This window comes from Nyctereutes procyonoides, unplaced genomic scaffold, assembly GCF_905146905.1.
Source record: "Nyctereutes procyonoides isolate TBG_1078 unplaced genomic scaffold, NYPRO_anot_genome, whole genome shotgun sequence".
NCBI classification, from domain to species: Eukaryota; Metazoa; Chordata; class Mammalia; order Carnivora; family Canidae; genus Nyctereutes; species Nyctereutes procyonoides.
In genome coordinates this window covers 11,266,194-11,283,536 of record NW_026575141.1, presented here as the reverse complement: position 1 = coordinate 11,283,536, position 17,343 = coordinate 11,266,194, and the positions used below count along the sequence as shown (strand labels likewise).

The 17,343-nt window shown below is 39.0% G+C and overlaps 1 protein-coding gene across 2 annotated transcripts in view; it reads left to right on the top strand.

Annotated features, from left to right (window-relative positions):
• Positions 1-17,343, top strand: part of ABCB1 (ATP binding cassette subfamily B member 1) — a 97,497-nt gene that overhangs the window by 70,666 nt on the left and 9,488 nt on the right. For both annotated transcript variants that reach the window (XM_055307614.1, XM_055307615.1), the window contains 5 exons: positions 5,780-5,983; positions 10,899-10,999; positions 12,267-12,407; positions 15,791-15,947; positions 16,431-16,628. In XM_055307614.1, the coding sequence (XP_055163589.1) occupies positions 5,780-5,983; positions 10,899-10,999; positions 12,267-12,407; positions 15,791-15,947; positions 16,431-16,628 (801 nt within the window). The remainder of the gene's footprint in view (positions 1-5,779; positions 5,984-10,898; positions 11,000-12,266; positions 12,408-15,790; positions 15,948-16,430; positions 16,629-17,343) is intronic.

The window sequence follows — 17,343 nt, the reverse complement described above, 5'->3', positions numbered from 1 at the left end:
ACTACAACTGCTGATGGCAAAAATCTACGAGATGATGTAGGATTTGAAAAAAAGCATATGATCTCTGCCATGTCCTTCCCTCCCTTGAACCTTACTAACCTATATCTTTTAGTCTTTCTCTAAGGTAGCTCTATATTAAAGTTTCTTCTATTTAATAAATGGGGCTTCTGTAAGAATAAATTAGGTGATCAATATGAAAGCACACAGAGTTTTAAAATTATAAGTCTTAGGAATTGTTTTCATATAGATTTCTTTACTCAAAGCAAACAAATCAACAAAAATTGAGGTTTGATTGAGTCGTATGGCACCTAGCAGAGCCAAATATACATTCCTTGTAATACCTTTGAACTTCTCAAAACAGACAACAACCCTGGCCTTATATGTCTACATGGTATGTCAGATTGTCATTAAGTGCTGTGGGAAATAAGTGGTAGCAGGATGTATAGATAGGGGCTTTCTAGTTGTCAGATAAGGAAGGCCTCAAAGATATGGTTGTGACACAAGAGGCCTGAGTGAGGGAAGGGTACTAACCCTGTAGATGTGTGGAGAGGAGTTTTCTAAACAGAAAGATCGGCAAGTACTAAGGCCCTGAGGCAGAAGCATTTCCATAACTGTTCCCAAAACAGTAAAGAGGATAGTAGGGTGGGAGTAAAGTAAGTGAAAGAAAGAGTCATAAGAATTGAGATCAGTATTATATCTGGAAATAGACAGGAAACCATTGCAGGGTTTCGAATACAGGAGTGATGTGATCTGAAATTTTTTAAGGCTGCTGTAGGACTAGGCTGAAGGAGGCAAAGGTGGAGGCAGGGTCTCTTTTGCCATAAATCAGGGGAGGGATGATAATGTTTTAGACTGGAAGACTGGGGTGGTCATACTGAAGGTGACAAAAAGTAATCAGATCCAGGACATAGTCTGAAGATTTAGCCAACAGAATCTGTTGGTTATACATAGGGTAGAAGATAATGGGGATTTAGAATGTCTCTACAATTTTTGACCTGCATCACTTAAGAAATGGAGTCACTTTTTAATGAAACTGGGAGCCTGTTGAAAGAACAGATTTGAGGGAGAATTGAGGGTTCTTTTTGGAGCGTGGTAAGTTTGAGATGCCCAGTGAGATGTCCAAGTGGAGATGTCAAGAAGGCAGAGAGATGTATAAGTCTGGAGTTGAACACAGAAGTCTGGTCTGGAAATAGACACTTGGAGATTTTTTTCAGTGCAGTGGTGGCCTAGAAACTATGAGACTGAGTGAGAGAGCTAAAGAAGTGTATGTAGGTAGAGAGCATAGCAAGTCCTGGGCCCTGAGGTCAGGGCTATGAGGATGGACCCATAGAGAAAACTGAGAGGGAGTCGGAGAGGGAGGAGAGCAGTGTCCTAGACACAACATGGAAAAAGCATTTTAAGGAGGAGCAGTCTAGGATATCAAACACGCCAATGAGCTTACAAGATGACCAAACATTTTATGGCACAGAGGTGCTTATGGTGCTGACAATAACTGTTTCCAGGGAGTGGTAGGAACAAACCTGTTGGGAGTGGAATCATGAGGAAGGAGAAAAGAGAGCTAACACAATTGGACAAATCATTAAAGGACTTTCTGCAGGACGCCTGGGTGGCTCAGCAGTTAGACGGCTGCCTTCCACCCAGGTGGTGATCCGGGGATTGAGCCTCACATCGGGTTCCCCGCAGGGAGCCTGCTTTTCCTTCTGTCTGTGTCTCTGCCTCTCTCTCTATGTCTCATGAATAAATAAACAAAATCTTATAAAAATGAATAAATAAAATAATAATAATAAATTGTATTGAGAATCAGCCAGTGAGCTTGGGGTCAATCCAATATTGCTCCCTCCCTTCAGAAGCCATTCTTGGGGACCATAATCAGTGTGGACAAATTGTGTACTTAAATTTCTGAAATCCAGTTTTTCCTAGTTGAGCTTTGCTGCCATAACTTTAGTAGGCCTTTCACAGAGACCTGGTCGTGTGCGCTGATATGCTTGCGTAGATACATTCGGCCAATAGCCCATTTGGTGTGGAGGCCACATCCTAGAGGAAACTCAGTTCTGGGTACCAGAACCATGAGCAGGTGTAGTGTGAGCATCATGCGCAGGTAGTTCTTCTCCCCTCCTCTGAGGTCCCTCTGGGGTTGTGGTCTGCCCTTAGCCCCCTTCCTTTCCTGTATCTGTCACGTGGGTGGTCAGCCCTCTCCCTCTACTGTTACTTGTGAGGTCCTCGGCCACTCACAGGAACTCCAGCAGTCCCTGGTTGCCTGCTGGTGTTGACCAGGTGCTTTTCACTTGCTTCTTCAAACCTGCACTCGCATGGCCCTCCTAGCACAGGCACCTGCGCACTGTGTGTGAGCCATCAAGTCAGAACTGTTTTCCAGAACTTCGAACAACAGCTAATAGAGAAGGACCAAGCCAGAGGAAGCAAGTAGGCTGTGAGTGTCATCACAAATTGAAAAGCGCAGTGTAGCTGTTATCACAAATCAGCAGAGACAGTGTAGTTGTATCCATTTTATACTACCAGCTGACCTGTTTATGATGGGGTGTATGTATGAGATGTGTAAATATGTATACATACACATATATACATGCATGTACATATATACACTCATATATACATGTATATACCCTTCCATCTGTCTATTTCATGGTGGGAAGTAGTGAAACTAATTTTTTATATCTAAAAATATCCAAACTAAGCAGTACTGTCAAAAATCATTCCACCCAAGGCAGGGCTAACTCAAGTTTGTGTGTATATAGTTAGTGATAATGTTTGTCTAGGTTTAATGGTTTTCATATTTAACTTCATTGTCAATGAAATATGTTCTCAGATGTATTTTTAAGTAAGCAACATAATTCTGCTAGAAATTAATCAGGAGAAAATATATCTCAATATTTTACCTGGGAAATGGTGAGCTTTTAAGTTTTATTTTGGTATTAGGACTAGAATTCTGCAGGGAAAAAAAAGCAAATGAGAGCCGCGGAGAGATCAAAAGCCACCGTGTAGTTAAAAAATGTTTTTCTGAGGAGAAGGTGGTTGAGGAAAAGATGATGTTATAAATGTTTCTAATTTCAGAAAGAGGTTCAAGAAATAGGCTTTTTTTTTCAGTATCACAAATGTTTTAAATTAGATTTCAAGCAATATGGTTATGTTTGGAGGAGGAAATAAATAGCAGAGCAGGGAGTAACAAGGCAGAATGGGCAGAAAAATGAGTAGAAGAGGAAGTGAGATATAATTACTTGAATGTGTGGTAGGGTGGAGAGGTAATGAGGGGTCTTGGTGGGTTTCAAGTGTTAGCCTATTTTTGTCTGACCCTGTTTCACGCTTGGGCTGTGATTTTTGGATTATTATCTTCTCTCAGCTGTACTTTTAAAAAAATATTTTATTTATTTATTCATGAGAGACACACAGAGAGAGGCAGAGACATAGGCAGAGGGAAAAGCAGGCTCCCTGCAAGGAGCCCAATGTGGGACTCGATCCCAGATCCCGGGATCAAGACCTGAGCTAAAGGCAGATAGATGTTCAACCACTGAGCCGCCCAGGTTCCCCTCAGCTCTACTTTTTTTTAAAATTTTTATTTATTTATGATAGTCACACACACACACACACACACACACAGAGAGAGAGAGAGAGAGAGAGAGAGGCAGAGACATAGGCAGAGGGAGAAGCAGGCTCCATGCACCGGGAGCCCGACGTGGGATTCGATCCCAGGTCTCCAGGATCGTTCCCTGGGCCAAAGGCAGGCGCCAAACCGCTGCGCCACCCAGGGATCCCAGCTCTACTTTTTTGAAATGAAAATTACCATGCTACTATTAATCTTTGCTGTCCCATTGACTGTGATCTTCAGAACTCTAGACTCATATTCCGCATGAGGAATAGATGTGGAACCGTGAGTGTTAGTCTTTGGGATAAAGAACAGTAATGTCCTAGAGTGGTTCACCTGCTGTGAGCTTGAGGGATGTTCTGAGGCTTCTCTCAGTCAGTAGCTGTGGGAAATGAGTTCTGGGTAGGACTTGTAGATTCTGAGAACAGGAGCAATCTACATCATCCCCATGCCACAGACTCTTTCTGGCTTGTAACCTTTGACTTTCAGATTGAAAATGTTCAATACAAAGAGCTGGCATTGAAATCCACTTCATTCTTTGGCTTAAGTCAAATTTGGTTAAGCATCCCTCTGATAGAAATCCAATGGCTGCATCAAATAAAAAGAAATGCTCCATTTTTCATGCTGTATGGTACAAATCTGGTATAGAATTTAATGTACAGAGGCTCCTGGTAGTTGCAATACCCTTGTCCCCTAATTACCTGCCTAGTGTTTATATCACATAGGTGTTGAATGATTGCAGAGGGTTGACACTGGAGTGATGGAGAAGGGGGAATATAAAGAATTCCATCCTAAAATTTAGGGCTGAGAGAAGTTTTGGTTATTAATCAACATATTTTCTCATTTTGAGGGTTGGGAGAAATTTGTCCAAAGTCACAGAGGAGATAGTGACCATTCTGGACTCTACTCCATCATAATCTTTACCTGAGTCTGGCTCCATGCATGCAGAGAGAACTTTGTGAGTAGAAAAAACATGGGCCGTTTCCAGATCTGGGGATCAGAGCAAGAATTTGGAATGGATTGAGGGCTTGGGTGTTTCTAAGGTGGGAAGTACAGTGTGGAGTAGTAGACTGAATTGACTTTATAGTTTGACTTTTGGCTTTAGAACTGGAAGTCACTGCATGCTACTGAAAGTCATGCTTTGGGCCCCCTCCAGCATTCAGACTAAAGGCTCTGATGCCCGCTTAATATCCTAACTTAAATTCCATAACTTTCAGCTCTGTGTAGTTTTTCCACATCAAATGAAGGTTAAATTAAACACAATAAGCATCTCAAATAGGCCAAGATATATTTGGATATTCTTAATGACAAATATTAGGTTCAACTTATGAGTAGCTATGCATCTAATATAGGAAATTGCCAACATTTCCTGTGTCACTGTTGGACTATTTTATCTTTTATTAATTTGAATAGATTGCTTTAGTGATCATAGTTTCATTGATTAATGAAAATCTTCTTTGTATTAAAAATTAAAAGAGATCCTTCCACCTTTTCCCATGTGATAGATAAATGACAAAGACCTGACTGGATGACAGGCACATGGAGGGTTAATCAAATTAAAACAGCCCACCAAGCAAGCCTAAAAAACCCCTAAACTTAGAAACTCTGGTGACAACCCTTTCGGGTCCCCTCCCTTTTCCGGAGCTTTGTGCCATCACCTTGTTTTACTGACTTAAAAAAAGAAAAGAAAAGAAAAGAAAAGAAAAGAAAAGAAAAGAAGAAGAAGAAGAAGAAGAAGAAGAAGAAGAAGAAGAAGAAGAAGAAGAAGAAGAAGAAGAATAGAGGTGTGACTAGGTGGCTCATTTGGTTAAGCATTTGACTCTTGATCTCAGCTCAGGTCTTGTGAGTTCAAGCCCTGCATTGAGCTCCACACTGGGCATGGATTTTTAAAAAATTTGAAGAGATACAAATATGTAATTTAGATCTGAATTATTGATCTTCTACTTTCAGTATTTACTCTGAAGTCTTCAGTATGTACTTTCAAGATTTACTCTGAAATCTTCATTTTAGAAACCAAATAAACTTATTAGTAAACCTTTTATTTTTATTTTGTAACTGAGAAGATAATTAATAGAATTTCATGAAGCTGAATTGTCATCATCCTGAAGAAAATCTAGGCATAGAGATTTTAAAGAGAATATGAAAGCATTTCTGTAATTTGTTCTTTTTTTTTTCTTGTAGGCTATAGGTTCCAGGCTTGCTGTCATTACCCAGAATATAGCAAATCTTGGGACAGGCATTATTATATCCTTAATCTATGGCTGGCAATTAACACTTTTACTCTTAGCAATTGTACCCATCATTGCAATAGCGGGAGTTGTTGAAATGAAAATGTTGTCTGGACAAGCACTGAAAGATAAGAAAGAACTAGAAGGAGCTGGGAAGGTGAGTCAACCAAATATCACTGCTGATCTAATAGAGCAAAATATTCTAATCAGTGTTGTTCTGTTACTCACTACTACTTACTATGCTTGGAGAACGGTGTTATAACTATTCCTCAAAGCAGTCTCACTTGACACTTGTTCAGCAGATTGGAAATGGAAGAAAAGGAGCAAAACAAATACTGAGGCTACAGACCAATGACTAATTTTATTAGGATTTTCTAGTTTCAAACCATTGTCTTTACACTCTTCCTCTACATCCTCTACCCCCCATCCCCGCAAGCAGGATGAAATCCATTCCTTTACTGAGGAGGGTTGCCCCATTTAATTACATATGATGTTATGATTAAGGGGATTAAAATATGGAAAAGTCCTAAAGGTATTTATTCTATAGGGGTTAAATTATTAGCACTCTTTCTTTTTTTATCATGCCTCCTGCTAGCATCTTAATTCTATTTAACTTTCCTACTACTGCTATTGCCGCTGCTACCACTACTTTTTTTTCTTTCTTCTCCTTCTCTTCTTGCATACTTGTCTATTTGTTGTTGTAGTTGTTGTTTTTTAAACAAATGCTTGTATGGCATTTACTGTGTTTCCTGGATAAAGCTTTACTTCCTCATTGTAACCTTGAAGGTAGGCTCTGTCATTAACTTTTTTTTCAGCTGAAGATGGGTAATGACCCCCGTGCTTTAGACTGATAAGCCTCAGAGTGGAGATCCAAAGCTGTGCCTCTGTGAAGACCCAGGGAAGTCTGCTAATGGCCAAACAAATCTGATATCACATAATTTTTGTCAATACAGAAATAGAAATTGTCAGAGTATGAGTGACCCCCAAAACTGAGTAGGGATACATTTATTAGTGGACCCTTCAAGGTTCCCAAGAGTCAGGGCACAGACCTAGGAAGCTCCTGTCAGGGAACCTGTTCTGTGACCAGTCACTTCATTTAATATTGTACTGTCTTGTTTTGTTCTTTTCCCACCTCTGGTGTTGGTTTTTCATATGAGAAGATAGAAAAATATAGGACAACATGGATAAAAAGAAAACGTAGTATCATCATTTCCTGAGGTGTTCAAAATGTACCAGAAAGGAGCCTTAGGTCATTTATTGGAAGAAAGTGATCAAGTTATAAGATATAATTATAAGGTAATTAATTGCACACCATAGGTTATCACCTTTGAAGTGGTGCATCAGATTTAAGACTCTTGGAGTTGTATCACATGGGGCAAAGGAAAGGGTGCCGATGCATGTGGTTATGTGTGAATGTGGCAGGTTCACTGAGCAAATGTTGTAGGTGAGATAAATGCTCTGATTCAGTGGTGGTTCACGAGACAGGCTAATGCAGGTAGGGAAAGTGGAGGTTGCAGCATCATCCAGTCCATGTAATTTTGAAAATCAACTCCCAAAGCTCATCATTCCCAGGTTACCATTTATTGAGTATTTATTATATGCCAGCATCACAGAGGAGCTCTGTATGCATTTTCTCATTTGATATTCTTAATAACTCTTTTGGATTATGCCTGTTAGATGACAAAACCTGAGGTTCAGAGAAGTCAGGTAACCTGCCCAAATCACACAGCAATAATCTAACTGATCTCCCTACTTCCACTCCTTCCTTTCTTGTCCACCTGCTTTCTATATTCCTCTCACAGAAGCCACACTGATCTCTTACAAACACAAATAAGATCATGCTAACCAGTAACCAACTTAAAACCCTCCAGTGGCTTCTGATCACACTTGGAATAAGATCAACTTTTTACCCTGGTTTATAAGATTCTTTATGACCCAGCCTCCCTAACAACTTCTGTGAACTCATCTTTCTCTACTTTCTCCCATGCCTACCCCTCTCTGGCTTCATGGGCTTCCTTTTTCAGTTCCTGGAACATTCCATGCTGGCTCCCTCTGATTTTTCATAGCTGGTTCCTTTACATTATTCAGGTCTCAGCATTAATATTTCTTCAGAGAGGCTTTTCTTAAAACTTGAAATAATTTGTGACACTTCTCAGAACTTGAGGTTTCTTTACTATTTCTTTGTTTATTGATTCATGGTCTGTCTTCCCTACTAAGACATAAGCTTCATGGGGACAGGACTATGTCTGTGGATTTGCCTTTAAGGGGACAGAGAGGCCCAGGATCCCAGAGCAGGATTTTGTGTTGTCAGCTTGCTCATGGCCCCTACCTTGCTTGTGCTCCATAGATTTCTGTCACATTATTATTGACTAATGAACATCTTAATAAAATAGATGATTTTTCCCTTTCAAAAAAAAAAGCCATAAGCAAACATCAGTTTATTTGGGGATAAAAAAAGAGGCACCAGGAGGGATTTTTTTTTCTTTCTAGAAAAAAATATATATGTTGCTTTCTTCAAAATTATTTAATTCATGATGGCTACTGAAGGAAAATCAATGCTATTTACTCTTTCCACATTAGAAACTCTCTTTCCTTGGAGTTTCTAGGTGACTCAGTCTGTTGAGCATCTGAGTCTTGGTTTGGGCTCAGGTGGTGATCTCATGGGTCATATGATCTATGGCTCATGAGATGGAACCACAAGTCGGGCTCTGTGCTGGGCAGGGAGTCAGATTGAGATTCTCTCTCTCCCTCTCCTTCTGCCCCTCCTCCTGCTCTCTCTCTCTCTCCCTGAAATAAGTAATAAATCTTATTTAAAGAAGTTCTCTCTGCTCATAGTGGTTACTGAGTCTCTATTTAAAACTCTTGGAGAACAAGAAGCTTTGAGGATACAGAGTACTAATTAAGCCTTTTCCTAATTGCTTCATTGTGAAGCAAGATAAAGATGATTGTGAAGTGATTACTGTATTGTTTTACTCACTACATGAGGTCTGTGACTCATAAACTCACTTGTAGTGGGCTGTTGACACTCTCTATGAAGTGACCACATTTATAGACCAGTCAGAAACAAAACACACTTCTTTTAGAAAATGGTGCACAGAAAATCTTTCCTAGAAACCACATTGAAATTTACAGTAAAATCTGTTTTTAGCAGACATTGTTATATGTTGAATTTCCTTACTAAAGCAAAAAAACCTTTCTGTTGGGAGCATTATCATTGAAAATATTTCTAACACGGGTCTGAACCAGGATTGTGTGGGAGTTTGGAGGTGAATTTGTTCTTCTAACTTTTTGTTTTCTGTACTTTTAGGATTTTCTAAAATGAATGTATATTATTTTCATAGTGTGTACAGATTTTTATGAAATATTTTAACATGAATTGAATCTGGATGTTTTTCTATCTTTGTCAGTAGTTTAGGGTAAATATAGTTTGATATTCTTGGCCTAATTGGGTCGGAGTGTAATATTTTTAACTTTACTTTTTTTAAGTATATATAATAAGTTTTTGTTTTTAAGTATATATAATATTGTTTTTCTTTTTTCTTTTTTGGTTTTTCTTCTAATAGCTCTTTGCATTACTCTTTAAAACTGACTTATGTTGTATCAAATATTTGTTTTTGTTTTTAAGTATATATAATATTGTTTTTCTTTTTTCTTTTTTGGTTTTTCTTCTAATAGCTCTTTGCATTACTCTTTAAAACTGACTTATGTTGTATCAAATATTTGCTTTTCCCTTTGAGGTTAGGTAATTTGTATAGGATTTAGTAAGGAATAAGTGAGGTTTCATGTTTATGATTTTTTAAGTTGTAAATCATTTAGCTCAGATTTTGATCTCAGTGTTATGAGATAGAGCCCCATGTCATGCTCCACATTGGGTGTGGAGTCTGCTTGAGATTCTCTCTTTCCCTCTACCCCTCTTTCCGCTCTTAAAAAAAAATCAGCTCTGACCAGTGTACAGGCCAGAGAAAGGAAGAAAATCTTCGTAGAAGTATGATTTCTCTTAGTTATTGATTTATAATTTATAATTTAGTCCCATGGCTGATACAGGCTGACATCTCATTTTGTACACTGGAATTTTTCATGTTTTCCAGAATCTTTTACCCAGAATCCAAAAGGATGTATTTGTACTAATCACAAAGACTTGTTGGAAATTGCATTCAGTTAAAAAATAACTGAGTGACAAAAACTTTCTGGAAAATACATTGATAATATGTGCCAGGTTCCTTAAAGAGTAGTTTATTCCCTTTGACCTAGTAATTTCACTTTTAAGAACTTCTCTTAAGAAAATAATTTACTTTCAACAGAAGTTTATGTGTAAGGATGTCTATCATAGTATTATTATTTTTAATAGGAAGAGAATGGAAAACCTTGTTCAACAATAAAGGAGTGCTTTACTGGCTAAGATATGTGGCCTGTTAAATAGCTCATTATTTAATGTATATTTAATGACCTTGGAAAATGCTCTTGATATTTGTTAAGGTAAAAAATACTGATGTAAAAGCCAAATAGAGACTTTGGTCCCAATTTTCTTAAGTACGTATATGCTTAGAAAAAAAAAACAATTTGTAAGCTAATATATAAAATATATCTATATGTAGTTTTCTATTAGTTTTTTTATCTTCTCAGTATTTTCCAAATATTCCTCAGTTGTCAAGAATGATAATTATAGAGAGAAAAACATAAACATCACATTTAAAATACATATAAAATAACTATAAACCTAAAATGCCATAGAAAAAAGATCACTGCGATGTAGATGTAAAATACTGAGCTCTCAGGTGAATTTTAGCCCTGTTTAAAAAAAAAAGGCCCTGTAAAGCTATGCGGCTTTAGCTAACTATCCTGTCTTTTTAAGATTTAGCTTCTCTCTCTATAAAGAGGAAATTGAATTAGCCAATCTTCCTTCCAGATCTAAAATTTGATTTAATAAATTAGTCTCCTTATTCTTGGTGAAGAAGCTCATAGGTCATAATAAATGAGTAATATATAATAATAAAATTAACTTTATTAATCTCTTTATGGACTTCATACTAATTACCACTATTCACTTTGTGCCTGGGGGCTCTTTGTTACAGATTGCTACAGAAGCCATCGAAAACTTCCGAACTGTTGTTTCTTTGACTCGGGAGCAGAAGTTTGAATACATGTATGCACAGAGTTTGCAAGTACCATACAGGTAATAACCACTGAAAAGTGGGAGGGGATTATGAGGAGGATTATCCATCACCAGATTCGTTGTCAGAAAGGTTACTTTGGCCAGAAGATGGGGAACAAGCAGAGAAGCTATTAGAAGGGAACCAACCAAGAAGCACTTGTAATTATCCAGGAGAGAAATCACAAGACCCTGACCTCTCCAAGGTAGAACCTGTAAGAGCAGTAACTGATGGGAAGCAGAGGGGAGAGGTTAGATAGAGAATGACTCTCTAATGCCAAGCTTGGGTAATGATCCTATTACTTGCTCTCAGTGGGGATGAGTTCTCTATGGAATATGAAATCAGATGTATCTGTGGGACCTGGGTGAGGAGGTGGTACTTCTTGAGGATGACTTTCCTTCCTCTCTTGAGGTTTTCTAGTGGAGAACTTTTGTATTTCCTTTAATGAACTTATCCAGTGAGGGTTCTAAAAAGTAAGCCCAACCTTTTTTTTTTTTTTTTTTTTTTTTTAGCCCAACCTCTTTGAATCTCAGTTTCTTATATGGTAAAAGGAGACAGCTGGATTTAATTGATGGATTTACAAACTTTTTTTTAAATAATAGTAGAGCCTTTTTTTCTGAAGATGTTTTCATTTGAAATACAATATATGAAACAGATAGAAACAGAGTTGACATGGTTGGAGCAGAGGTGGGAGGCCCAGTGCCTACTCACCAGCCTGATCCCTCTACATCACCCAGTTAATGTGGCTCAGAAAACCCACCAATGTTACACCTTGTGAAGCCTTCTCTAAATCCCCCAGAGAGTTCAGGGCTTCCTCCTTTCTTTCCCTAACATGGTATTCGTAGTGTTCCTTCATTGCATAATTATAGTCAACTTGACTGCTGGGTCCCCAAGGGCAAGAACACGACTGATTCTTCTGCATCATGCACCATGGTCCTTGCAGCTTGTAGATGTTGGGTGAATGTGTGTTGAATGAATGTTTACTCAAGAGTGCATATATTTTGTATGCCCAAAAGTGGGGAGAAAGGGAAGGCACTTGTATTTATATTAACCCCTAACCGGCTCTTCATGTTTTCCTCAGCTTATTTTAAGTTGCCCTAACACTTGGAGGTGTGGCTAATCCTCCATTAGGCAGTGTCCTAAATTTTCACAAGTAGAAAAATGAAGACCAAAGTTATGTTTTTGGAAACTGAACTCATTATTGCCCACCATGCCCCACTGCTGATTTAGCACAGGTTATGTTTTAAGAACTGAGAAATCAAAGTAAGTTTCGTAATGTCTTCTTTTCAGAAACTCTTTGAGGAAAGCACACATCTTCGGGGTCTCATTTTCTATCACCCAGGCAATGATGTATTTTTCCTATGCTGGCTGTTTCCGGTTTGGTGCCTACTTGGTGGCAAATGAGTTCATGAACTTTCAGGATGTTCTTTTGTGAGTATTGGGTACATCATAAATATTGTATGTTCTCTTGTAAATGTTGGCAATCGAACTCTAGAAATAAAACTGAGGTAAACATCTTCATGCCTGGATAGAAAACCTTACGGTAAGGTTCATGATTCTGGTTATCCCAAAGGTGGAATTTTTCCTGAGTCTCTGTGTAGTATCACTGAAGTAACCCCATTTCTTCTGGGGAATCAATGACTGGCCTCCTCCCCAGTGCTGACTCATACATTTGACCTTTCTGAATCTGTGGCTCAGTGGTGGCAGTGATTCAGTAAGGGGTTTCCAGGAGGTTTTGGCATTTGGGAAGAAACCTAACCCTGCACCAAGTGCCTGGCTCCTTTTATTTTTATTTTATTTTTATTTTTTAAAGATTTTATTTATTTATTCATGAGAGACACAGAGAGAAAGAGAGGCAGAGACACAGGCAGAGGGAGAAGCAGGCTCCATGCAAGGAGCACAACGTGGGACTCAATCCCAGGTCTCCAGGGTCACGCCCTGGGCTGAAGGCGACGCTAAACCGCTGAACCACCAGGCTGCCCGCCTGGCTCCTTTTAAAGAAGTCTCTGAACAGGGCAGCTAAAGGGCAGGTGTGCGACACTGAGTTTTGCAAGCCTTGGGAGATTCTAGGATAAATTTGCTTTCCTTGATACACAAAAAGACCGATTAGAAGGTAAGAGCTGAAGAAATTCAGAAATGATAAAGGAAAAGCTAGATTAGGAGGATTTCTGCTCCATATTGCTATGAACGCAAAAAAAAAATTATACTTCAGTCAGGGAAAGACAGACCTGAACTTAATTTTACTTCTGAAGTACTTAAATAAGCAGTTGGGTAGTGAAAAGTATGTATAATCTTTCTGAGCATCTAGACTTGGTGGTGAGTGAGAGTCTTCCCTTTGATAGCATACCATGATTAGTGATAGTAAAGTTTTACATTTAAATCAGAATTATTTAAGCCTGGTTAATATAAGGTGTTAGTGTAATATTTCTGTTCTATCTAGACATTCCCTTGTGTATGCATTATAGTTTGCTCAGGATGACCTCAACAGAGGATTTAAAATTTCCACTTAATATCTCTGACAAATGATACACAGGAGCTATTTTTGACTTGAGCCAAAAGATCAAAACCAGGCATCACTGGCATTGGGGTTTTGATTAGATAATTATTTGACATATTGCTTTACTTCAAGATAAGGCATTGAATTGATTAAAATTGCTGACACGTGGGCATTTAGACTGGGAAAATCAATCTTCCACATAAAGAAAAGGAGATACCTTTCTGAAAGTAGTCCATTTTTAAAAGATCTCACAGGAACGAATGATGGCAAGCCTGAGATGAACCATTTGTATAATTTATTTAGAGTCCAAAGGAGAGGATGTGATGGGCTCATAGTATTCTTCTGGGAAGGTTCCCAAATATTATCCTATTCCAGCCCCACTGTTTAACAAGGCATGTTGAAATAGCCAACTTATGGAAACAGCTCAAATGTCCATTGACTGATGCATGGATAAAGAAGGTGTGGCATATATGGAATATTACTCAGCCATAAAAAAGAATGAAATCTTGCCATTTGCAATGACATGGTTGGAGACAGAATAATGCTAGGCGAAAAAAAATTAGAGAAGACAATTGCCATATGATTTCACTCATCTGTAGAATTTAAGAAACAAAACATGAACATGGGGGAGGGGAAGAAAGGCAGACCAAGAAACAGACGCTTAACTATAGAGAACAAATTGATAGTTACCAGAAGGGGGAAGGGGAGGGGATGGTGGAAATAGGTGATGGGGATTAGGGAGGGCACTTGTGATGAGCTTTGAGTGTTGTATGGAAGTGTTGAATCACTATATATTCTACACTCAAAACTACTACTACACTATATGTTAACTCCCTGGAATTTAAATAAAAACTTGGAACTTAAAAATAATAATAAAAGTAAAAAATACATAAAAATAAAATAATAAAAAGGCATATTGAGAAATCTGTCCAGAGGAGGGCAGCTGGTGTGTTGAGAGAGAAAGGAGTTACCAATGAAGCAAAGGGCCTCTTTAACAACATTCCAGTTAAGGGCTGTATTATGTAAAAGGATGTACATTTTTCTTCTATTTGAAAAAGAACTTTTTAACAGTAGGCTTAGTCAAAGTTGCTACTTCCTGAAACAAAGGATGGAAGTCAACTTAGGAAAAGTGCCCAAGGAACAAATATTGAGAGCTGGACTTCTTGATAGCCTGTAGAACCCTTCCCAGCTTTAAGCCTCTATGATTCCCATGACATAGGTCATACATGTGGATGCATTTTGAGAGGAGCATATCTGTCTCTATAAGGAACTCACTCTGGGACACCTGGGTGGCTCAGCGGTTGAGCGCCTGCCTTCAGCCAAGGGCATGATCCTGGAGTCCCGGATCGAGTCCCACATAGGGCTCCCTGCACGGGGCCTGCTTCTTTCTCTGCCTATGTCTCTGCCTCTCTCTGTGTGTCTCTCATGAATAAATAAATAAACTCTTTAAAAAAAAAAGAAACTCACTCTTTGCTGTACAGCTCACATGTTTTCCAAGAATCCAATGTAATTTCAGCACTACTGCCTATATCTGTTATTTTTAATAGTTGACATGCAATGTTACATTAGTTTCAGGTGTGCAACATGATTCAGCTTCTTTATATATTATGCTATGCTCACAGCAAGTTCAACTATCATCCCTTACCATACAATGCTATTATAATATTGACTGGATTCCCTATGCTGTACCTTTTATTCTCATGACTTATTCATCCCATAACTGGAAACCCTTCACCCATTTTGCTCACCCTCCTCTCACCCACTTCCCCTCTGGCAACCATCAGTCTCTTCTCTGATTTATAGGTCGTCTTCTGCTTTTTGTTGTGCAGATCTCAGCTAGGCTCACTCATATTTGCAGGGGACTAAAAGCTAGTTGGCGGGGCCCACACAGCTTGCCTCCCTCTGTGCCTTGTCTGCTAGCAGGCTAGCTGGGCTTATGGTAGTGGCAGAGAGAGAAGCACACAGGCCCCTGAGTCATAGGCTTAGGACTGGCAACCATCACTACCACCACATCCTGTTGGCCAAAGCAAGTCACAGGCCAACCCAGATTCAAAGGTTAGGAAAACTAATTCTTCTTCTTAAAGGGGGAGCTGCAAAGTCACATTACTAGAAGGTGAGGATACAGAGACAGATGAAAAATGGGGCCATCTTACAATCTGTTACACTGAGGTGAACTTTATGAGGAAAAGTGTTTATTTGTTTTGTTTTATTTTTTAACTTCTGTTTTTAATTGAGGCAATGCTCTCTAGTTGTAGAACTGTCCGCTGTCTAGCATTATAATCTTAACTCTACGCATGCTTTGTCTTTGTTTTTGCAGGGTATTCTCAGCTATTGTCTTTGGTGCCATGGCAGTGGGGCAGGTCAGTTCATTTGCTCCTGACTATGCCAAAGCCAAAGTATCAGCAGCCCACGTCATCATGATCATTGAAAAAAGCCCTCTGATTGACAGCTACAGCCCTCACGGCCTCAAGCCAGTGAGTTTGATGTTTTGATGATATGATATATTCCTAACTGATAAGTACAAGTATTCTAAGAGGAAATTTAATAAAACTTGTGGCTTTTTTTTATTTGCTGGTAATAAAAAGAAACTTTCTGGATCATGAGATCATTTTAATAAATGCTACTGATGTACATTTACATCCCATACTTTTGTAGAACAAGGCTACAGGGAGATAGAAATACTGCCCAATTTATAAGCAAATCTTGTTAATTAGGTTTTATTATATGTAGGTCACTGTATTCTTGGGGAACATATTTGAGTTAGCTCATTTGTATTAACAATACGTGCTATAAAAACACTGACTCTTAGATCTTATTTACTGCACTCTGGCAGTTACAAATGCAGCCTAATTGTAATACAAGTTCACTGTCTTTTGACACCTGGTGGTAGAGGGGGTTTGCTATACAAAAGTTTGGGGACTGTAATAATCATTTTATTGGTACTGTTCTGATTTTAGAATATGTTGGAAGGAAATGTGACATTTAATGAGGTCGTGTTCAACTATCCCACTCGACCAGACATCCCCGTGCTCCAGGGGCTGAGCCTCGAGGTGAAGAAGGGCCAGACGCTGGCCCTCGTAGGTAGCAGTGGCTGTGGGAAGAGCACAGTGGTTCAGCTCCTAGAGCGCTTCTATGACCCCTTGGCTGGTTCAGTGGTGAGCACACTTTCTTACCTCATTTTAAGTTTTTCATCATGTAAATGCCTGGATGTATTTAATTCTTGACTATAAGCCACAGTTTTTCCAACCTTGAAATAACAGTCTCACGGAAATTCTGACTCCTAGATCAGGGCTCCAAGCTATGTCTGCTGCCAGAGGCAGCTTCTCAGGCCTCTCTCTCAAACTTCCCCTCCACCCTCCTTTGCCAGCAGCCTGTTATCATCTGTCTCCTGAGGCAGGGCTGGAAGGGGAAGTGGAGACTGAATGCAGGCTATCTAGGAGATCAAAGATGAAAGAAAGAATAACAAGAACAGCAGGTTGAGTGGGGAAGCAGAGTCCAGGGGAGGGGTTTGAGAAGGGGAAATCTGGAACATTTTTATGACAAAGGATAAGATAAAATCATTGAGAGGGTATTGAAACACCTCCTAAGGAAAGAAAACAACAACAACAGTGAGATCAACAGATTTGGGAAGCAGATAAAGAATATAGAGGGATTCCCTTTTCTTTCCTGAACTAAAAGAATAAATGGTCACATTTATTAATTTAGCACTCAATAGTCATTTACTGAGTGCCTGTCAGGGACTATCTTAGGTACTGGGGATGAGATAGGAGTCATGAAGGGAGCTGTGAAATGACTACAATGGAGAATAGGAAAAGAATCAAATTAGGAAGGAATAGAAATGTTTATTACATGGGTATTTAGTTATTGGTT